The sequence below is a fragment of the Rhinatrema bivittatum genome, chromosome 2, assembly GCF_901001135.1.
Source record: "Rhinatrema bivittatum chromosome 2, aRhiBiv1.1, whole genome shotgun sequence".
NCBI classification, from domain to species: Eukaryota; Metazoa; Chordata; class Amphibia; order Gymnophiona; family Rhinatrematidae; genus Rhinatrema; species Rhinatrema bivittatum.
The window spans coordinates 460648803-460673093 of NC_042616.1; the positions used below are offsets into that span (position 1 = coordinate 460648803).

A 24291-nucleotide genomic window follows, 5' to 3' on the forward strand; every position below is an offset into this window, starting at 1 on the left:
TTAGATACTACTGAAGCAAAACAAACTAGCATTTCAAGTGATAAGCTCTAAATCCTTAGAGCACTAATCCTCAGAATCACCCTTCCTCTCCCAAGCCATTTTCTTGAATTAACAGCATTAAGACCATGAGGAAGCTGTAAGCATTTCTGCTGCTGTAATTCAGAGGAGGAAGCTCACCTTTACAGCATCGAAGTACTGACTGAGTTGGGACCGCTTCTGCTCATACTCCAGCTCTAGTTTGCGCAGCTCCTTGAAGATGTCCGGATTCTCCTTCTCGTACAGGCGCAGGATACGCTCAAAGGTCTCCCGCAGTTTCTTCCGCTTGTCTTTCAGCACCTTCTCATTCAGCTGTGGCTGCTGCACTGGATTAAATTCTGCAACAAGACCCCCAAAACTACAATCATGTCAAGTAGCACACTTTCTCCCATATACTCCCACCTCTCTCCACCAGGTGCTGTAACCCAAAAAAAAAGAACCAGGCATCCCAGACATAGAACTCTTCTATGTCTGGGATGCCTTAAAAATCATAACATTCACAGGATCCATCATTAAATAAAATCCCTTGAATTCACAAGTTTTATACATCTTCTCTCACTGCTTCTAAAATGGAAGAATGGATATGCGATTTGTCAGCCTGATCCCAGCTTCTGAATATAGAAATAAAACTGTCAAACAAGTTGTAGGCTATACCTTTTTATTGGATTAACTAATATGTTTGTGACTAGCTTTGTTCTCTTCATCAAGTCAATGAAGAATGACCCATTAAAGCATAATGTTGCCTAATTATACAAGTTGTATTACAATGGTGTTCGTTTTCAAATCTGAAAAAAATTATAAGAGGATGGGGAAAGACCCTGCAGTTACTCAGGTGATAAAGCAAGTTTGCTTATCATAAATGGTGTTTTCCAGAGACAGCAGGATGAATTAGCCATTACATGTGGGTAACGCCACGCTAGTAGTTTTGAGCTCCATTGAGCATATGCGGGTTCTCGTCTGCGGCTGAAAAATCTGGGGACTTGGGCATTGCGACGAATTGCTAGGAGGTCCATGGCTGGGGGGCCCCATTGATTCACTATCAGCTGGAAGGCTGTGTCCACCAGCGACCATTCCCCCATGTCTAGGCTCTCTCTGCTGAGATAATCCGCTGAGATTTTGTCTTTTCCTGCGATGTGGGAGGCCAAAATTCCTTGCAGGTTTGTTTCTGCCCACTCCATGAGACAGTCTATTTCCAGAGACACCTGCTGGCTCTTGGTTCCTCCCTGGTGGTTGATGTAGGCAACGGTTGTTGCATTGTCCGACATGACTCTGACAGACTCGCCTCGGAGTCTGTGGCTGAATCGCAGGCAGGCTAGTCTGACCGCTCGAGCTTCCAGGAGGTTTATGTTCCATTCCACCTCTTCTTTGTTCCACTGTCCCTGGGCTGTTAGCTCCTGACAGTGTGCTCCCCACCCTCGCAGACTCGTGTCTGTGGTGAGCAAGATCTAGTTCGGTGGGCATAGGTTTACTCCTCTGCTTAGGTGTTCTTCCTGTAGCCAACATTGAAGCTGATGCCTAACCTCTGTTGGTAGCTGGGGCAAATTGAGTAGTTCTGGGACACTGGATTTCATCATGACAGTAGGAAGCGTTGTAGTGGTTGCATATGGGCCCTTGCCCACGGAACAACTTCCAGAGTTGATGTCATGAGGCCGAGGACTTGAAGGTAGTCCCATACCTTGGGGCAAGCCGAGTTCAACAGGTTTTGCAATTGACTCATCAGTTTCCTTCTCCTTGGAGGGGGAAGGTAGATCTTGTCCTGCTTGGTATCGAACCGGACTCCCATTTATTCTAATGACTGGGAGGGCTGTAGGCAGTTCTTGGCTGTGTTCACGACCCACCCGAGCTCTTGTAGTAGATTCTTGACTCTGGTGGTCGCATGGCGACTCTCCTCCGGAGACTTTGCCCTGATCAGCCAATCGTCCAAGTAAGGATGTACCAGGACTCCTTCTTTCTTTAGTGCTGCCGCTACCACCACCATAATTTTGGTGAAGGTTCTGGGAGCAGTAGCTAGTCTAAAGGGTAGCGCTCGAAATTGGTAATGATTGCCCAGTATCGCAAAGCGCAGGAAGTGCTGGTGGTCCTAATGGACTGGGATGTGAAGGTAGGCTTCGATTAGGTCCAGGGAGGTTAAGAATTCTCCCGGTTGTACCACCATTATAATGGAGCGCAGAGTTTCCATGTGGAAGTTTGGTACCTTCAGGTAACGGTTGACGGTCTTGAGGTCCAGGATGGGCTAGAATGTTCCTTCTTTCTTGTGAACAATAAAATAGATGGAATAGTGTCCAGTATTTTGTTGAGACGTGGGCACTGGAGCTATTGCCTTCAGGCTGAGTAGTCTTGCTAGTGTGGTTTCCACTGCCAGTCTCTTAGAGTGGGGGTGGCACGGTGATCTCATAAATTTGTCTGGGGGGATGCTTTGGAATTCCAGGGAGTACCCCTCTCGAATGATAGTTAGGACCCACTTGTCCGATGTTACTTCGACCAATTTTTGGTAGAAGAGGGTAAGTCTGCCCCCTATGTCTTCTTCCTGTGGATGGATCTGCGCCTTCTCATTGTGGGGTATGGCCGGAGCCTGCCCCTGAGCTTGCTCCTCTCTTAATGTGCTTGTTCCGAAAGGACCGAGACCTTTCTGAAGAACGAGGTGCTTGGGCCTGTGTTTTCTTGTAAGGTTTAAAACGCTGCGATCCTCTACCCTTGGTTCTTCTGGGGGAGGAGCACTGATATGTTCTTTTGTTCCTGTCTTCAGGTAATTAGGGTACTGGGGATTCACCCCATTTGTTGGCTAACTTCTCCAGTTCGCTCCCGAACTGAATAGTCTTGAGACTGCGGGTTTCAACGTGACAGCAGAGAACGCTGAAGCGGATGCATATGCACCCTCACTCATGGTAGAACTTCCAGGGTGGCCACCATCAAACCGAGAACATGAAAAAGCACCACACTGTTGAGCATATCATGTTCAGCAACTGATGCACCTGGGACATCAACTTCTGGATCCGTGTGGTCGGCAGAAAGACCTTGCCCTGGCTCGTGTCAAACCAGACTCCCAGATACTCCAAGGACTGGGAAGGTGCGAGACTGCTCTTGGAGAGATTTACTACCCAACCAAGTTCCGGTAACGAGATTACTCTGTTGGTCACCAGGTGGCTCTCTTCCAAGTACTTGACCCAGATCAGCAAATCGTCCAAGTATGGATGCACCAGGATCCCATCTTTTTTCGACGCTGCTGGCACGACCACCATAATCTTGAAAATTGTTCTGGAGGCGGTGGCTAGGCCAAATGGCAGCACCTGAAACTGATAATGGCAACCTAGTACTGCAAAGCATAGGAAACATTGGTGTTCTCATCGGATTGGAATATGTAGATAGGCTTCGGATAGATCAAGGGAGGTTAGAAACTCTCTCCATTGCACAGCCATTATCACGGATCATAAGGTCTCCATGTAAAAATCAGTCACCAGCAGGTGACTGTTGACACTCTTGAGGTCCAGGATGGGGCGAAAGGAACCTTCCTTCTTGGGTACAACAAAATAAATGGAATAACGCCCTGTATTTTCCCCGAGGCATAGGTACGGGGATCACAGTTCTCATCCGGAGGAACCTGAGGGGCGTAGACTCCACTGCCTGTTTCTTTTGTTGGGAGTGGCAAGAAGACCTCATGAACACATCTTGAAGAGTGCTGCGAAATTCCAGTGCATATCCTTCCCATATAACTTCCAGGACCCATTTGTCTGATGTGATTTCGACCCACCGTTGGTAAAAGAGATATAGCCGCCCCTCTATTTCCTCGTCCCGAACATGGATCGGTAAACCTTCATTGGGGAGTTCGGGACAAGCGAGGACCCAAACCTATCCCTCTCTTGAGCAGTTGAGACCTCTGAAATGTCGAGTTTCTGTAAGGGCGAAAACACTGGGAACCCCTGGGACGACCCTCGTAGACAAGGGACACGGTAACTGCTTCCTCTTATCCCCTGGTAGCCGGGGACTCGCCCTATTTACTGGCCAACTTTTGCAACTCATTCCCGAATAAGAGTGATCCTTTAAAGGGCATTTTTGTAAGATTATCTTTGGAGGCCTCGTCGGCTGACCAATTCTGCAACCATAGCTGTCGTCTGGCTGCCACCACCGAGGCCACTCCTCTGACTGAAGTACGGACTAATCACAGCCCGCGCCTGCTAAAAAGACGGCAGCGTATTCCATAACCATAGCCGCTCCTCCCTCAACTCCTGAATGGCGTCCATCACTGTAAAGAAGCAAGAGTTTTCCACAGGGAAATCAGAATGGGATTCTTCTTCAGTTCTGTCATAGAATCTGCCCCAGGAACTCCCAGCAACTTCAATGTCTAGGAAATCAGGGCCGGCAATTCATCTCTATGAAAGAACTGCAACATGGTCCGATATGGTTCCAACCCAGGGGGGATTTCCCCATCTTCCAAGGAGTCGGGGTCCGCCTCTTCATCTGTGCTATCCGAGTCCCTACCAGGCATACCTGCGGCAAGATGAGGCATGACTTGGTGACTTGGCGTCTGCCGGTAGGGATGGGAGATGGAGGGATCACTAGCTGAGGATCTGTCCGGACAGGGGCAAGTGAGGCAGAAGACTGCACATGCACGAAGGCTTGTAAACCATGGAACAACTCCACCCAAGAAAAGGCAGCTGGATCCATGCCTAGTCCAGGAGGCACTGGCTTGGGCTCAACTGAATTACCATCTCCCGTGGATGAGCCAGTCAAGGGAGTAATCAAATCTGGCGTATTTCCAGTTAAGGCTGTGGCCAGCCCATCATCTGAATGGGAACAGCCAGGCTTAGCAAAGTCAGAGGAGGACAAATCTCCTTGAGCATCCTCACAGCATTGACACAAGTTGGAATCCAGGTCAGATTGAGACGCTCTAATATGGCAAGCAGCGCAAAGAGAAAGGCGCTTAGACTTCTTGGTTACCGGCGCCATTAGCGGCAGTAGCTGTACTTTCAATTGGCTTGCACTTAAATATTTATGAGCACAAATTTCAAGCGTCCAGGTAAAAAGGTGCGACGAGGCGCACGCACAGCCAGAGCGTATCCCATGTTTTTAAAAGTTGTGTGCATAAGTACCCGCCTGACATTATGCGTATAACACGTGCGCATCGACCTCCTAGAGAGGGTAATACAGCACACACAGAACCATGCGAAAAATGGTGCCACCGCAGCCTACCACGCAACAAAGCCTAAAGCGGGGGCTAGTCCACCAGGGGCCGCTCAACCCGCCCAGATGCCCAATTCCCCTTGCCCCAACAGGAGCGGGAACAAAGTCGGCAAGGCACACCAAATACGGAGACTGGAGGAAGTCCTACAGAAAACCTCTCTAACTGTCTCTGAATCGGAAGGTAAAGACTTCTTCCATTTTTTATTTTTACACTTACCTGGGTTCAGCGCTTACTGGCTGAGTAAGAGACAGTCTCCGGTTGCGGGGGGAGAGGGTTTTGGCTGCCTTTCAGCTGCATAAGCAGCAAAGTCCACGCTGGGAACCAGCTACTGGACCGGGTAAGCTATTACCCTATCCCTAGTTCAGGGCATCTACTTCCGCACTTATGTTGGTTGAGTACAGTTGCGGTCTCCAGTTTTTAATCAAGTTGTATCCAAATTCTAATCGAAAATTCTTTTTCACTCAACGCACAATAAAGCTCTGGAATTTGTTGCCAGAGGATGTGGTTAGTGCAATTAGTGTAGCTGGGTTCAAAAACGGTTTGGATAAGTTCTTGGAGGAGAAGTCCATTAACGGCTATTAATCAACTTTACTTAGGGAATAGCTACTGCTATTAATTGCATCAGTAGCATGGGATCTTCTTAGTGTTTGGGTAATTGCCAGGTTCTTGTGGCCTGGTTTGGCCTCTGTTGGAAACAGGATGCTGGGCTTGATGGACCCTTGGTCTGACCCAGCATGGCAATTTCTTATGTTCTTATGGCACACCTCTGAGGGATCACGGACATCACCTCTGGAATTCTCAACCGGGGGAGGGACCTTTAGAGAGCGGGGCTCAATTCAGGATATAGAATTTCTCCTTCCAAAAATGTACAGCAATCCCCATAGGGAGAGGTAGGTCCACCATCTGCTGGAGATGGAGAATACTGGCGGGCTGAGGTCACTGCAGGGGTATATGTACCATGACATCAGCTTTGCTCTGTCTCCATCTGCTAGCAGGGGAGTATAACCCATTGGTCCTGAGTTCATCCGGCTACACGCTAGGAAATCATATTTAACAAATCGCACACAGAGAATTAGGTTAGGTTCATCGTATTCTTCATAATTCAACATTGCAACTGTCCCCAAGGTAGAGCACTCTCATCCATATTATTCAACATTTAGCTTGCCCATGCTTGCAAACTATTTTCTTGCTTGGGTGTCAACTATAAAATATATGCAGGCAATATCCAATTTTTCATGCCATGTTCTTCCTCATGGTCCAGAACTATTAAACTCGCAACACTCTGCATTAACTCAGTAAAGCGCTGGTTAACATGACAGACTGCAACTTTTAAACTCTCAAAAACTGAAGTTATTTTGCTTTCCTCAATAAGAAACTCCACATGCCCTTTTCCCACATTGATTCCTTTCAAGTTCAACAGTTACTAATTGTTCTAGCTGCCAGCAACCCTGTTGTAATTCTTGATCATAACTTCTCAATGAAACAGCATATTTCCTTTATTGTAAAATCTTATTTATTTTTTATTTTTTTTAGAAAATTGCATCTATTAAAGAATTTGAACTGGAACATCTGTACTATGGGCCATAATTCTAAATTCATTGAACTACTGCAATTCGTTATATCTGCATCTACCAATGACTATAATTTGCCTGTTACAAATTATACAAAACTCTACCGCAAAATTACTAAGTGGAACAAAAATCTGGGAACATATAACACTGACTATCATGAAGTTATTGCATGGAGGTCACAGTACAAAGTGCTCAATCTAATTTACAATCTCCTGAATGATGAATCAACTACCTGGCTTGCCTCAACAAACTATCCTGTCAACTGCGTTCAGTAGAAAAAAATCTTTTGGAAGTCCCAGCTCCAAAATTAATATAGAAACATAGAAACTTAGAAATGACGGCAGAAGATCAACAGGCCCATCCAGTCTGCCCAGCAAGCTCTCACACTTATTTTCCCATACCTTTCTGTTACCCTGACCACTGAGTTCAGGGCCCTTACTGGTAACGTTTTGATTCCAATTACCTTCCACCCCCACCACTTATGCAGAGAGCAGTGTTGGAGCTGCATCAAAGTGAAGTATAAGGCTTTATGTTTGAGGGTAGTAACCTTCGTAACGAGAAGATACCCCGATGTTTGTATACTCATACTGCTCAAATCAATGCCTTGTTAGATGTTGTCTGGATGTAAATCCTCTTTTCCTCATTTCCCTCCTGCCGCTGAAGCAGAGAGCCACACTTGATTGGTTTAGGGTAGTAACCGCCTCAACAAGCAAGCTTCTCCCACGTTTATTTGTTTAACCAGACTGTGCAAATTCAGTCCATGTTGGTAACTTACGACTGTAAGTTACCCGTAACAGAGCGTTCTTAGTACTTGGTCCTCGTCTTTGGAACACACTACCTGAGTCCATTTGGTCAGCCTTGTCACATAAAATCTTCAAAGCAGCCCTGAAAACATCTTTTCACACTGGCGTTTCAAAATTAACATGGGTCAGACTTGAGTTCTATTATTCAGTGTCTTATTTTCTTTTGTATGTAAAATAGTGATTATGTATGTGACAGACATGTACTGTGAGAATGTGCGGGTTATAAATTTTAATAAATAAATGAATAATAAGCAAGCTGTCAAGTTCATTTTTTGTAATAAAACAAAGTTCTTTTGCAATCTAAGATATGAAGGGTTTTTTCCCCTTTCCTGGACATGAGGTCTTGGAAAGAAGGTAGATAATATAACGGATTAATATGAAAAGCCAAGATGACCATCAACAGAAACTTCGGGTGAGTACGGAGGACCACCCTGTTGTGAGCAAACTGCATGTATGGTGGATAGAGAATGAGCGTTTGGAGTTCACGGACTCTTCTACCAAGAACATGTCCAGAATGTATGTGAAGCTGAATAACTGTTCAAAAGGAGGCTTCATTAGCCTGAGAAAGGGCCAAATTAAAGTCCCATGGACCAACAGTTTCTGCATCAGAGGTTTGACATGCCATAGTCCCTTCATGAATTTAAATATTAGTGGATGAATAGAAATTAACTTTCTGTCCACCTGAACATGGTATGCTGTTATGGCGCTAAGATGTACAAAACACTGAAGATGTGGCGAGATCCGAATCAGGAAGGCGGAGCACTTTAGCAAATGCTTAGGTTTACAAAAGAAGGGTCCAAAGCATTCTGATGGCACTACTTGGAATATCTATTCCATCTGAAAGCATAATTTCTTCAGTCGACAGCTTTTTGGACAAGACTAGTGTGTCTACTATTTCTCTAGGCAGATCGAGATCAAAGACTATTGAACATCCAAGTTATTAGGTTGAAGGCTGGGAAGTTGGAATGATAAAGCATCCCTTTGTCTTAATTAACAATGTAAGGACTGCCCCCCACATGTATGGGAGGACTGCTGGAAAGTTGAACTAAATACACAAACCATATTTGTCTGGGCCATGCTGGAGCTATAATGATCAGAAAAGCATGATCCTGGAGAAGCTTCTGCACTGTTCTGGCAATCAACGGTACTGGTGGAAAAGCATTAATAAGGCTGGTTTCCCAGTCGAGCAGAAAAGCATCCTGAGCTAGTCTGAGATCGCTGGGTAAAATTGAGAAAAACAGATTTAATTTCCTGTTTTGTTCTCAGGAGAACAGATCCACTGAAGGCAGACTCCATAATTGCTACTGATTGCTGTAGTGATCACTCGGGTGGATGAAACACTCTGCTAAGGCTATCTGCCAGTATGTTGGAGATGCCTAGCAGCAGGCTATCTGCCAGTATGTTTGAGATGCCTGGCAGACAGGTGGGCTTGAGGGACAGCTCTATTCCTGCCTGCCAAATCTTCAGTGCTTCCTGGCAGAGAGGCCATGTAGCACTGTGTCTCCCTGTTTGTTGACATAAAACATGGCGACATGGCTGTCAGTTTGAATTAGGATATTCCTTACATGAAAAAGGATTGCAAACACTGAGAGAGCATATTTTACTGCACTTAACTCTGGCAAGTTGACCTGAAGTGGCTTTCCTCGTAAGACCAAATGCCCTGGGTCCAAAAGGATCATATGTGAGCCTCCATCCTTTGGTAGAGGTGTCCATCACCAATGTTAATTGATGAGGGAGTGCTTGAAGAAGAGCTCCTTCTTTGAAAAGAGGGGGATGTAACCACTACTGCAACTCTTACCTCATGTCCCCTATAATCTGAACCACTGTTGATCGTGGTTGAATTAGCTGATCCCACTGAGCCAATTGGCTCCACTGAAGGTAACCAATATGGATGTGGGTTAGCGAGCCTACAGGGATGTTTACCGCATTATGTCTTAAGACCACTAGTAGCACTCTGGCTGTTGAGTGCGGAGAGTAGCTTGTGAACAAGTGATTTCATGACATTTGCTCTTTCTGAAGGTAGAAATTCTCTCTCCTGAAATGAGTCTATTCACACTCCAATGAACTTGAGCTTCCAAGTGGGGACTAGATTCCATTTCTTAAATGTGACTTGGAATCCCAATTGTTAGTAATAGACAAATCGTCTTGAGCAGGGAATGGAGTACTTCTTTCCAGAACTTGCTGTGATTAGCCAGTTGTCCAGTTATGGAAAAACTTGTATTTCTTGACGTCATAGATGAGCTGCTACCATTGTGAAGCATTTTGTAGAACTCTCTGTAGTGGCCTGCAGTGCAGGGTACACCGAGGGATTCCTCACTCACAGATGATGTAGTAGTGGCCCGGGTACGAGTACACCGGCGAGGAACCTGTAGCGATGACGTGGCAATGAGCTGCAGCGCAGGGTACACAGAGGTGGCTCCTCACTAATGCTGGCACGGAAGTGGCCCGAGGTACGGGGTACACCGGAGAGGGTCTCACAATAAAGCTGGTTCAGTAGTAGTCCGTGGAGTCAAGGTACTCACAGAGAGATAGTTCCAGAAGAGGTCCCGGGGTACGGGAACAGACTGCAGTCCAAGGCAGAAGGCCCTCCGAGGAGCAGATAGCCAGAGACGAGGAAGGGCCCCCGAGGAGCGGGTACCCAGAGCATCTCACGTCAAAGTGCAGGAACTGGAACAGGAAGTCTGTATGCGAGAAGTGGATTCAGCAATGAGGGAACTCCTTGCTAACTCATTGATAGGCAGGGCCAGGCAGCTTAAATATAGCAGAGTGTAGACGTCATCCGGAGGGGATGCCCCCGAGGTTCCCGCTATGATGTGCTTAATACTGGCCTGTGTGCGCGCACACTCGCCTAAGTGATCCCATGAGCAAGATGGCGGTCGGCAGCACCCACGCTGTCCCGGGAATGCCAAGGAGGTCGGCAGTAGCTGGCGGAGGCCACCACTTTCCCCAATGATGTCAGGGCTGCATAAAAAAAGGTGAGCATTAGTGGTCGCAGCCATCTGCGACCAATGAGCATAACACTCGGTGAAATGTTGGATTCTTCCCCTTACTGGGAGAGTCGGGAATGGATTGTTCGGAGGAATCAAAAACTAGGCCCCAGTTTGGGCTGGGCCTGTTGTGCTGTTTTCGGCTGACAGCATTTTCTTTGTTAAGGCCTGGATGGAAGTGGCTCTTGACAATGGGTCAGAAGGGGCAGCAGACAGTACTGTTGAGAAGACTGATAGGGTCTCCTGTGGAGAAAGACTGTTCAGGAGCTATCGAGAGTGAATGTACTGCCACATTTTGGTCCTTTATGTAAGCGAGCACCTCTTCAGCCATTCTCTAGATCAGTGGTTCTCAACCTTTTTCCCAACGTGACACACCTGACAGACCACTCTCACATGTGTGACACACTGCTCATTACAATTTATGACAAATAAAAAATAAAAGTCCAGTATTTTTATTGTTAAGAATGACACAAAAAAAGATACATATTCTGTCTGAACAGAAATTGCATAAACAGTAAACATCCCACTCCAAAACACCACCAATTTCCAGCACTTAACAGTAACCACCTTACCTAAGAAAAGGTAACACTGAAAATATTATACCAGGCCTTAAGACACTAATACATCTCCTATTAGGAAAATGGACCAAGTCAGGCTGCTATAGAGCCCTACACAGAAACTACACGCCAGCAGAGAACCTCACCTGTGCTGACCCTCACCTAACAAGAATAGAGAGACCAAAACGCATAACTTGAAGCTTGCAGACAAAAACTGAATTGGAAACGGCAACAAGCAAAAGTCTCTGTATGCAGTGTAACAAAGGGAAAAAAGAAACATCACCCATCCTTATAAAACAAATCAAGAAATATAAAATCAGTAGCAGTAAAACTGCTACTGATTTTATTTGGTCATTATTGATGACCAAATGACCCTCAAAAAATTTATCAGTGCAATCCTTAAAGAATGTTTTTTCAAATTACATACACTCAAAAAATTGAAACCCTTGCTTCACGCATCTGATTTCCGGACAGTTTTACAAGCCATGTTGTTTTCCAAAACAGATTATTGCAATTCACTCCTCCTAGGCCTAACTAAAAATGCCATCCGTCCCTTACAAATTCTGCAAAACACTGCAGCCCATATCCTTACCAACACAAACTCAAAGGAACATATTACGCCAGTTTTGAAGGACCTTCACTGGCTCCCCATTCAATATCGCATACAGTACAAGACATTAACACTGATCCATAAAGCCCTCCACAATCCTGAAATGAAATGGTTTAATAATTCACTGCAATTTCAAACTTCTATTAAACCTACCAGAAATCAATACCTCGCCACATTACAGACCCCCTCACCCAAAATATATAACCATGCCTCCACCAAAGCACGAGCGCTTTCCTTTGCCGGCCCATTGTTATGGAATACCTTGCCCACTGAACTGCGCCTTGAGCCATCTCCCAAAACATTCAAGCAAAAACTCAAGACATGGTTATTTACACATGCCTATACCTGAAATATATATGTCTTTCTTCCCCTTTTTATGCCCTGCCTTATTTACCCAACACCCCCTTTTCTCTACACTATCTCTAATTTCCCCTTTTTTATGTCCTTACTGTAAATACCATTCCATACTTTTGCTCTTAATTGCACCTGAAGTGCTTTCTCCCCTCTCTTATCACTCCTAATTATAACTCCATCTCCTCCTAACCTGTCCCTAACCTCATACCTAATTTCCTAAAATCCCTTTACTTTCCAGCTCTGTTTAACTCAGCTCAGTTAATCCTAAACGATAGTTCTGTTTTAAAAGATTCTACTTGTTTTATGTTCAAATATATATATTCTTACTTTTGTTAAATGTATAATGCTTATTTAATCCTGTTAAATGTATAACGCTCCGGCGTAAGTTCCTGTTCACTGTACACCGACGTGATATCTTTGATGAGCGGCGGTATATAAAAAACTATAAATAAATAAATAAATAAATAAAACCATTCTAACTAAAAGAACAGATTATTTCAAAACAGCGGATGAATGGAATATAAGAAAATTATTTCCTTACCTGCTAATTTTCGTTCCTGTAGTACCAAGGATCAGTCCAGACGGTGGGTTATGTCCCCCGTCCAGCAGATGGAGTCAGATAAAGCTTCGGAGGGTGCTGACATATCAACCAGTGCACCCTCCCTAGGATCCTCAGTATAGAGAATATCAAAGCCAGAATAACAAACTAGAAAGGATTGGATCAAGTGTATCTGAAAGTAGATCAAGTGATACTAACAATTGCAACTTGCAAAGAGAACTGTCGAACAGCTTCGAGGAACGGAGGCGAAAGACCAACAGAAAACCAAAAATAGCAATGTAATGGCAGATCGAGCAGGCAAACCCCAGTATCCCAGCAGTAACCCGGAGGGCGTCTGGACTGATCCTTGGTACTACAGGAATGAAAATTAGCAGGTAAGGAAGTAATTTTCTTTTCCCTGTACGTACCAGGATCAGTCCAGACGGTGGGATGTATCAAAGCTTCCCTAAATCGGGTGGGCCCCTGAAAGCCCTGCTTGAATGACCCGGTCGCCAAAGTATCTGGAGGTTGGCAACTGTAGATGCAGACGGTAATGTCTTGCGAAGGTATGCAGTGTCTTCCAAGTCGCAGCCCGACAAATTTCCTGAGATGAGACGGACTGGGATCCCACCCAGGAGGTTGCCTGTGAATGGAGTGAATGGACCTTGACCCCCACTGGAGGAGTCCGACCCGCATCGACATATGCGGTCACTATTGCTTCCTTGAGCCATCTCGCGATCGTGGTCTTTGTGGCCTGCGACCCTTTTCGTGGCCCCGACCAGAGGACGAACAAGCGGTCGGAAGTCCTGAAGTCGTTAGTAACTTCCAAGTTTTGGATTAGGCTGCACTTCACGTCCAAATGTCGAAGAGATCTTGGCTCGCCGGTTGCGAAGGATGGGAGCTCTATCGTCTGATTCACATGGAAAGTTGAGAACACCTTGGGAAGGAAGGAAGGCACTGTACGTAAGGATGCCCTGGTGTCCGTAAACGGAGGAATGGTTCCCTGCACGAGAGTGCTTGGAGTTCCGAGATGCGGCATGCGGAGCTAATGGCCACCAGGAAGACTGTCTTCAGGGTGAGGTCCTTGATGGTGGTGTGGCGAAGAGGCTCAAAAGGAGGACCTGCGAGAATCCTGGGGACCAGGTTAAGACTGCAAGAGGGGCAAGGGTCCCGGACCGGAGGCCGTAGATGTTTCGCCCCCTTGAGGAAACGGGTGATATCCGGATGAGACAAGAGAGAAGGGTGATCGGTTGACTGAATGAATGAACCCAATGCGGAAACTTGTACTCGCAGAGAATTGTAGGCGAGTCCTTTGTCCAGGTCGTCCTGTAGGAATGAGAGGACCTGGGGTATTGAAACCCTGCTAGTATGAGTGTCGTGGTCAGTGCACCATGACTCAAAGACCTTCCAGACCCTCACATAGGCGACCGAAGTGGAGGTCCTCCTAGCCTGAAGAAGGGTTGAGACTACCGCATCAGGGTAACCTTCAGGCCGCAAGACAGAAGCGTTCTGCCTGGTCGAAAAATACCAGCCCTTGATGGAGTAGACTAGGAAGATGTCCGAAGCGCAGCGGACCGTCCTCTGCGAGGTTGAGCAAGTCCTCAAACCACGGTCGTCGCGGCCACTCTGGGGCTACCAGGATGACGGGCCCCCGACGTATCTCTATTCTTCGTAGCACCTTGCCCACTAGAGGCCAGGGTGGGAATACGTAGAGGAGGAGATTACCCGGCCAGGGGAGGACTAGTGCGTCTACGCCCTCCGTCCCGTGTTCCCACCTGCGACTGAAGAATCGTGGCGCCTTGGCATTTTGAGGCGTCGCCATGAGGTCTAGGCAGGGTGTCCCCCAGCGACTGATGAGGAGCTGCATTGCCTCGGAGAGAGACCACTCCCCGGGATCCAGAGTCTGTCGGCTCAAGTAGTCCGCCTGAACGTTGTCTACGCCTGCGATGTGGGAAGCTGCCAGGCGTGTGAGGAACCGCTCTGCCCACACCATCAGGCGGGCTGCTTCGAGAGCCACATGTCGGCTCCTCGTTCCGCTTTGGCGGTTGATGTAGGCTACAGTGGTCGCGTTGTCCGACAGGATCCGCACTGCTCGATTTCTCACGAGAGGCAGGAAATGAATAAGCGCCAAACGCACCGCCCTCGTTTCCAGGCGATTGGCCAGGTGGCTTGCGCCTTTGTCCACTGCCCCTGGGCGGAGCTCCATTGACACACTGCTCCCCAACCAGTCAGGCTGGCGTCGGTGGTGACCACCACCCAATCCGGCATTTCGAGCGAGGTGTCTTGTGCGAGATGCAGTGAATCCAACCACCAAAGGAGGCTGGATCTGGCAATCGAGGGGAGAGGGAGAACGAGCTGGTAGTCCTGCGATACCGGTTTCCAGCGCGAGAGTAGTGCTGCTTGTAAGGGACGCAGATGCGCGAATGCCCATGGAACTAGATCGATGGTGGAGGCCATGGATCCCAGGATCTGCAGATAATCCCAAGAGGTGGGCTCCAGAAGCGCGGCGAAGCATTGGATCTGGTCTCGGAGAGATTGCGCCTTGTCCAGGCATAGGAAACCTTGCCCTGAACTGTGTCGAAGCGCGCGCCCAAGAAATCCAAATGCTGCGAAGGCCTAAGAATGCTCTTGGCGAAGTTCACCACCCAGCCGAGGGATTGAAGGAGTTGAACGACCCGAGAGACTGCCCGCTGTCCCTGGGAGAAGGTCTTCGCCCAGATGAGCCAATCGTCCAGGTAGGGATGGACTAGGATTCCCTCCCGTCGGAGAGCCGCTGCCACTACAATCATGATCTTTGTGAACATCCGCGGTGCGGTCGCCAATCTGAAGGGGAGAGCCTGGAATTGAACGTGCTGGTTGAGAATCTTGAAACGCAGAAATCTCTGATGAGCCTTGCGGATTGGAATGTGGAGATAGGCCTCCGTCAGGTCCATAGAGGCGAGGAACTCTCCCTGATATATTGCCGCGATCACGGAGCGCAGGGTCTCCATTCGGAAGCGAAGGACCCGGAGGGACTTGTTGACCTCCTTGAGATCCAAGATTGGGCGGAAGGCTCCGTCCTTTTTGGGTACGATGAAGTAGATTGAATAATGGCCTGAACCTACATCTCCGGAGGGGATGGGCGAGATGGCCCTGAGATCCAGGAGCCTGTCGAGGGTTTGTTGCACAACTTGTCGCTTGTGACTCGGACCGCACGGTGAGAAGAGAAATCTGTCCCTTGGGGTGCGAGCAAACTCCAATGCATAACCGTTCCTTAGGATGTCTAGGAGCCACTGGTCCGAGGTGATTTGAACCCACTCCTCATAGAAGAGGGATAGTCGTCCTCTGATCCGGGGGGGGTGTCGAGGAGTGGGTGAGCCTGGTATCAGGCTCACCCACTCCCTCTTGCAGAGCCCCCTCCCTGGGTGGTTTGCATCCACGAAAGGAACGGGGCCACGACTGTGTTCTGGTGGATGGAGCCCGGGGCACTGTCTGCCGGGGTCCATGATAGCGGCGTTGAGCGTGGGGCCGACTCCGGAAAGAAGTGAACGACCGATTAGGCCGCTGGCAGTCCTCGGGCAGACAATGGAACGCATTTTCCCCCAAAGACTTAATGATCTGGTCAAGGTCGTCTCCGAAGAGAAACTTGCCCTTGAAAGGAAGAGATCACAGGCTGGATTTGGAAGAGGAATCTGCCGACCAGTTGCGAAGCCAGAGGAGGCGCCTTGCCGAGACCACAGAGACCATGGACCATGCTAAGACCCGGAGCAGATCGTACAGAGCATCTGCTCCGTAGGCTATGATGCCCTCCAGGCGGTCCGCTTGGACTGCGTCCTCCGGCGGTAGTTCCGGGAGGTGAGAAGTTGATGGACCCAACGGAGTCCAGCCCTCTGTGCGAAAGAACTACAAATGGCAGTGCAAACACCCAGGGCCGAGACCTCAAAAACCCTCTCTAGGTAGACTTCCAGCTTCCTATCCTGGAGGTCAAGCAGGGCCGTCCCACCAGTGACCGGTATTGTAGTCCGTTTGGTAACCGCCGACACCGCTGAATCCACCTTAGAAACCCTGAGGAGCTCCAGGAAGTCCTCTGGAAGCAGATAAAGTTTTTCCATCGCCCGGTCGACCCTGAGGGAGGCTTCGGGAGTATCCCATTCCCTGGCCAGGAGCTGTAGGAAGGTGGCGTGGGTGGGAAAGGCCCGGAATGAGGGGCGCAGGCCAGCCAGAACTGGATCCCCTTTCTTGCTAGAAGAGGCGACGACTGGCGCGGAGGGTCCTGGGGGGTCTAGGGGAGGGTTGAGGTCCAGCTCCTGCAGGATATGAGGGATTAGGTCCTCTAGCTCCTCCTTTTGAAAGATGTGAAGGACCCGCAGATCATCTCCTTCCAGTTGCTTAGCGAGGAGCGGATCATCCCCAAGTGAAGACGGCGAATCTCCCCCCAGATCCGGGAGAGGGGCTGCCCCTCCCCCCGAGAGGAGGGCAAAATGTATCCTGGGTGCCCCCTGGTCTGGCCCTGGTGCCCCCCCCCCCCGAAGTGCCCTGGGCCCCCATGGGTGTCTCCGATAGCCGGGGAGCCTTGGCTGGTAGTGGCTCGAACCTGGAAACCCTAGGATTCTCCAGGCGCTGCAGGTAAGCATTGTGCATAAGCACAATGAACTCCGCCGAGAACGCGGGGGGGGCCCGGGGGTATGTCAAAGAAATCCTCTCCTGCATCTCCTGATGGCTGCTGCACATTGTCCCCTGCTTCCAAAATGGTCACCGTTCCAACTGAAAGCGGGGACGGGGCCAGCTCCTGTAGTCCACGACGCGCTGGAGCGCGCGAAAAAGCTTTATCCCGCAGCAGGGAGGTGTCCTCCCCACCAGGGAGGCACCTTTCACAAAGACCCTCGTGTGACCCTTGCGACCCCGGGCCGCCGCATGCTGAGCAGCGGGCCTGTAGCATGCTCGGGGGCGACCGGGGGGGGGGGGGGGGGGGGGGAGAGGAGGGAGGTGAGCTGCTCGGAGCCGACAAACGAAGAGCGCCGCGGGGAGCGGGAAAGATGCCTCTACTGTACCCTTATCCCCGGCAAGTGACAGCAGAGGAATGTGCCTCTCTGCTGAGGTGGCCCCGGGATTGCGCGTCTCGGGGCCACAGGGGAAAGCACGGCGAGGGGGGGAGGGGCTGGCACCACCAGCATCCACCACCCTAACAGTAAAGAGGCTAGAACCTGTAGGAGAAAACAGGAAAAAAATAACAGAAAAGCCCGAAGGAGCCACTTACCCCACCGAAGGAGGGATGGGGGAAGGGAAGGTGCTCACACAGCACTGCTTTCAAGCAATGAGAAAACTCCCCCACAGAGCTTCTAACTTTTTTTTTTTTTTTTAAACAAACTTGATCCAACCTTGAGAACAGAAGAAGAAAAAATAGAATTGTGGAGAAAAGTCCACCAAACAGGGGAAGCACATGGTTCCCCTACTCCTATCTGCTGGAGTCAGAAAGATACTGAGGATCTAGGGAGGGTGCACTGGTTGATATGTCAGCACCCTCCGAAGCTTTGTCTGACTCCATCTGCTGGACGGGGGACATAACCCACCATCTGGACTGATCCTGGTACGTACAGGGAACCAATAATTAAAAACTCATATAAAAAAATTTCTAGATACCAATAAAATATTTCAAAATAGCAGACACAAAGACCTAGTAATGAAAAATAATAAGGATACAAAATTTTTTGCTCTGCATACCTGGGAACGTTTGATATCCAGGGGCCCTGAGATTGTTCTGAATTAGGAGGAGGAGGGATGGTTTGCTTGCAACTTTCTCCTCTCTCTCTCACACTGGCTCTCAATCGCTCACATATACACGTGCTTTTTCTCTCTTACTTTTATAGGCTCTTAATTACACATTTATACACATGCTGTCTATCTTTTCAGGCTTACAATCACACACATACATGCTGTCTTTTTCTCACACACAGACTCTCATTCGCATGCTTACAAACATGCTCTCTCTCGTTCTCTCATTTACACACATGCTCTCAATCACATACTCACATGCTCCCTCACCTAAAAACCAGCTCTCAGCCACACACATGCTCTTTCACATGTACAGGCTTTCAATCATTCACATACATGCTCTCACTCACACACACACACGCACACATAGGATCTCAAACACACATGCTTGCTCATTCACTCACTCTCCCCCCCCTCCCTCGAACTAGCGGCAGCAGCAGCCTCCTCCACTTCTAACCCTAAAGGCAGCAGCAACCTACTTCATTTTCAGCCCTCGTGGAGAAAGGAGTCCCATCGGCCGCGGGGGTTGATGACGTTCTTCGTTTTTCTCCGAGCCGCGCTGCTCATTCCTCTGGCCGCGCCTTTCTTCTCTTCTTCGTGCTGACGCTGCCCGCACTAGCATGGTCTCTTCTTCCCGTGCACGCACCCGCTGCTCACTACTTCCTCTTCCGGGCTGCGGGGGTGTTCAGGAAGAAGAGAGCATGCCGGTGCCGCTGACTCCAGCTGTCCCCTGCTGGATTACACCCGGGCTATCAGCATTTTAAGCCCAGGCGGAGGACCTATTTTGCTCGAGAGGGGGCGCAGCGACATACCGGCGTGTTCTTGGCGACACACTGGTGTGTCGCGACACACCGGTTGAGAACCACTGCTCTAGATTCAACCGGTGAAGGAGAGGTCTTCTGGTGGAGACTCTTTCCTTTCTGGTAGACAAGAATGGTCGGGTGGGGGGGAGACATATTGATTCTTTTCCAGATCTGTTGCCATACCCCCAGGAACAGTCAGAGACCAAGCAGGTTGTGGGGCAAGTACCCAGATCTTGCACATAGAGCAGACAAGACTTTCCGAAGGGGAGCACTTACCTGTAGGAACATAGATCCTGATAAACTCTGGTGCTCAGAGAGGCTTCCCATGTGATGGGAGGGAGATCACTACTGGAGAAACGGACACTGACCTCAATTCCCTTCTGGTAACAGTCATTGGTACTAGGCTGCCAGGCAGCTGTTAAGTCCTCTAGCTTGACAATGGTCTGCATCGACACTAAAGCACTCCATGCATTGGCACAAATTCAACAGAGCTTTGTCCCAGGTCTGCTAGATCTTCCTGTCCAGCTCCTTCTTGAAAATTGTCGATGCCAACACAGGTTGGGAGGCCATGTCTTCCTGAGTAACTAGAGTTGTATTGATGGCAGATTCCTGGACCCCTGAACATAGTCTCAATTTTCAGGATACATAGAGTATGAGCCCTCCTCTCCATGGGCACGCTTCAGAGAATTCATGGCCATAGCCAGAATGTCCCCACTCTCAGCATCATGCACTGATAAAGACCAATGCAGATGCTTCTTGGCCTTCACCTAATGCTTGACATTGGAACTCCTTGATGCCAGAGCTGAAAATGCCAAACCCTTTGCTTTCTTTGGGTGGGAGGAGGTAGAAGGTGGTCCATCTCCCCAGTCTTTTCTGGTGCTCAATGCTGAGAGGGGACTAGATGCTCTCTCGATGCTAATGCACCACTAGCATCCAATGCAGCTCTTGGGTCCATCGATATTGCTGCCTCCAATGCCGATTCCAATGGGCCAGACTCAGAATGCCCGAAATGCTTGTCCATGAGTTCAACGCTGGACTTACACCCCCCAATAAAAGATGACAACGCCGGATGCTATGACTAGCCCCTAGGCACAGAACTCATCTATTATGGGGATCCACGAAAGGCATGACGCTGCCACACAGAGGGCATTGTTTGAAGCCAAATGTCTACTTATCCATAAGAGGAACCAGAAAGAAAACCAATGAAGCAAAATCAAAACACTCAAGAACTACTTATGAAAGATGCACTCAGGGATGGTGCACAGAGTAAGGACCAAAAAAATGGAAAATTAGAACTGATTGAAAAACCAACCTAAAAATAACTGGAAGAGGAGAAAGACTGAAGGGCCCTGCGATGAGTGACTCCTGACAGATGGGACACAGAAAATTCCCGAGGAAGGAGTGTGAATTTCCGTGACTGGTGGACTCCACAGAAAAGTTCTAGAAACTTTGACATAAAAGTTCTGGGCTAGGCTTCATCAGATAATGTCACCCATTTGTGAGGATTGCCCCTGCTTGTCCTTGAAGAATACATTTAGTTTTTCCCATTTTAGTATAAGAACCAGATTTCTTCAAGTTTAGATTTAATCCTTGTAACTCAACCATTTCTGAGGTTTGCAAACAATTTTGCAAGCCCCATTGGTCATGTTTAGAGACCACAAGCTTACAATTTGACCTTCTACCCATAAAGCAGCATCTTTATACACCTCTCTTGCTCTTGTATGATACAGCTGGAACAAATTCATGATAAGAACATAAGAAAATGCCATACTGGGTCAGACCAAGGGTCCATCAAGCCCAGCATCCTGTTTCCAACAGTGGCCAATCCAGGCCATAAGAACCTGGCAAGTACCCAAAAACTAAGTCTATTCCATGTAACCATTGCTAATGGCAGTGGCTATTCTCTAAGTGAACTTAATAGCAGGTAATGGACTTCTCCTCCAAGAACTTATCCAATCCTTTTTTAAACACAGCTATACTAACTGCACGAACCACATTCTCTGGCAACAAATTCCAGAGTTTAATTGTGCGTTGAGTAAAAAAGAACTTTCTCCGATTAGTTTTAAATGTGCCCCATGCTAACTTCATGGAGTGTCCCCTAGTCTTTCTACTATCCAAAAGAGTAAATAACCGATTCACATCTACCCGTTCTAGACCTCTCATGATTTTAAACACCTCTATCATATCCCCCCTCAGTCGTCTCTTCTCCAAGCTGAAAAGTCCTAACCTCTTTAGTCTTTCCTCATAGGGGAGTTGTTCCATTCCCCTTATCATTTTGGTAGCCCTTCTCTGTACCTTCTCCATCGCAATTATATCTTTTTTGAGATGCGGCGACCAGAATTGTACACAGTATTCAAGGTGCAGTCTCACCATGGAGCGATACAGAGGCATTATGACATTTTCCGTTTTATTCATCATTCCTTTTCTAATAATTCCCAACATTCTGTTTGCTTTTTTGACTGCCGCAGCACACTGAACCGACGATTTCAATGTGTTATCCACTATGACACCTAGATCTCTTTCTTGGGTTGTAGCACCTAATATGGAACCCAACATCGTGTAATTATAGCATGGGTTATTTTTCCCTATATGCATCACCTTGCACTTATCCACATTAAATTTCATCTGCCATTTGGATGCCCAATTTTCCAGTCTCACAAGGTCTTCCTGCAATTTATCACAATCTGCTTGTGATTTAACTACTCTGAACAATTTTGTGTCATCTGCAAATTTGATTATCTCACTCGTCGTATTTCTTTCCAGATCATTTATAAATATATTGAACAGTAAGGGTCCCAATACAGATCCCTGAGGCACTCCACTGTCCACTCCCTTCCACTGAGAAAATTGCCCATTTAATCCTACTCTCTGTTTCCTGTCTTTTAGCCAGTTTGCAATCCACGAAAGGACATCGCCACCTATCCCATGACTTTTTACTTTTCCTAGAAGCCTCTCATGAGGAACTTTGTCAAACGCCTTCTGAAAATCCAAGTATACTATATCTACCGGTTCACCTTTATCCACATGTTTATTAACTCCTTCAAAAAAGTGAAGCAGATTTGTGAGGCAAGACTTGCCCTGGGTAAAGCCATGCTGACTTTGTTCCATTAAACCATGTCTTTCTATATGTTCTGTGATTTTGATGTTTAGAACACTTTCCACTATTTTTCCTGGCACTGAAGTCAGGCTAACCGGTCTGTAGTTTCCCGGATCGCCCCTGGAGCCCTTTTTAAATATTGGGGTTACATTTGCTATCCTCCAGTCTTCAGGTACAATGGATGATTTTAATGATAAATTGGATTTTCCTCATATCCTGAGTATGACTAGGTGGCAGGATCATTTGGCATGAGTCAGGTAACAGCAAATTTGCTGAAACTATGCTTAGGATTACTCACCATCCAGTTCAATGTGTCCTGCTACCCAAACTTACTCCCAGATTTATCAAAATGCTATAAATATAGAGAAAATAGTGCCTGCAATAAATAAAAGGGCGTGCTTAGGTTAATTATCTGCTCCCACACTGATAGGCAATTTCCACAAAGTGCAATAAATTTATTGCACCTGCACTATTTTTCTCTCTGAGTGCTGAATAAAACACCGCAGGGGGGTATTACAGGAGAGAGAGCACGCGTGCGCCTCTATATAGAGTCAGTCTGACATGCTTTATATATGTACCACTGTAGAGGGGCACTTTGAATCAGGGTGGGTTTCGGAAGATGGGGTGGGGTTGGGGTGTTGTAACAAACATTCTGAGGTATTCATAGTAATATTTACATCTCTAAACATTTGTAGTCATTATAATGGATGAAAAATATAACAAGAATCGTTAACGCGCCCGTTAAGGCTCTATCATGAAATGATAAATGACCCTGTGAGTTTAATAACATCCCCCAATAAGGCGCTCTCATTACAAAATATGATCTACTTCCCCCCAACCCAAGAAGATCCTCCCTTCTCACCCATTTCATCGAGTTTCTCCATGTCACGGATTATCTGTTTTGGATCTTTCATTTTCAGCACAGCTGCTCGCACCATCATTCGCTGCTTCTTGTTCTTTGAGGGAAGATCAGAAGACAAGAAATCATTAAGATAACTCCAGATTTATAACAGCTTTAAGCACACCTTACAAAAGGGACCAACACAGGTGGATTTTAAAACTTAAAAAGCTTCATCAAAATGTGGCCAATGCAATGAACCAGTGGAAGCCTTGGTTTTTATTCTCAGCTTAGGTTCCTGCTCCATGGATGGCCAGTAACAGACATATTGCTAAAATAACAATTACAGTTCTTAGGAGAACCAGATATAGCCAGAGATCCTGGTCTCCCGCGACTGTACAGCCACGGTAAAGGCCACAAAATTCAGCCCTTGTCATGGAATTGGCCAATCCTGACCTAAATGCCATGGGAGACCAGGATCCGTTCAAAAGCATTGGTAGCAGTGAATGGCATATTTCCCCTCTTTCCTTCCTACCTGCCTTCCCCGAAGAAAAAACCAATCGGTGGCTGTGGCAGCACAATCTACCCTACCCCTGTACCACCCATATCCCCTCACTCATTGGTTCCTATTATTTTCACCGAGGAGGACGGCAGCCTTGCACCTCCTGACGCCTCCTCCTTCCTTCCCTGCCAGGGCCTGAACGGCACATTTTGATTCATGTGGGGGGGGGCTCTGGATACAGCGTGTTCAGTCATCAACGAGTATTAAAAGAAACAACTAACCTCCTGCTATAACAAGAAACTTCAGCAGGGGTTCACCTTGGGTACAGAGAAATGTACAAAAAACGATTCCCCCCAATGAGTACCTGATCGAAAAAATTGCAATAACAGCTCACAAACCACTGGCTCCCAAAATTGATGGCAGTGAATGGTACATTTCTCCTATCTCCACATGGTTCAAAGCAGCCATTCAGACCCCAGCAGGGAAGGAAGGAGAACATGTGGGAGGAGTTGCAAGACTGTCCTTCTCTTCTTGTTCCTGTTGCTGTCATAGGAGTTGGTGAAAGAGGGGGTGCAGGTGGGGCCAGGAGGCAGTGAACCAGGGATCAACTGGGGAAGGGGGGGGGGGGGAGTTTAAAGGCATGAAAAAACAGAATAGAAATTGTG

General features: G+C 47.7%; 1 protein-coding gene across 2 annotated transcripts in view; it reads right to left on the minus strand.

The window, feature by feature from the left end:
* The window catches only part of WBP11 (WW domain binding protein 11), a 130196-nt gene that overhangs the window by 85056 nt on the left and 20849 nt on the right, over positions 1-24291 (minus strand). For both annotated transcript variants that reach the window (XM_029590471.1, XM_029590470.1), the window contains 2 exons: positions 23149-23242; positions 178-374 (listed from right to left, as the gene is read on the minus strand). In XM_029590471.1, the coding sequence (XP_029446331.1) occupies positions 178-374; positions 23149-23242 (291 nt within the window). The remainder of the gene's footprint in view (positions 1-177; positions 375-23148; positions 23243-24291) is intronic.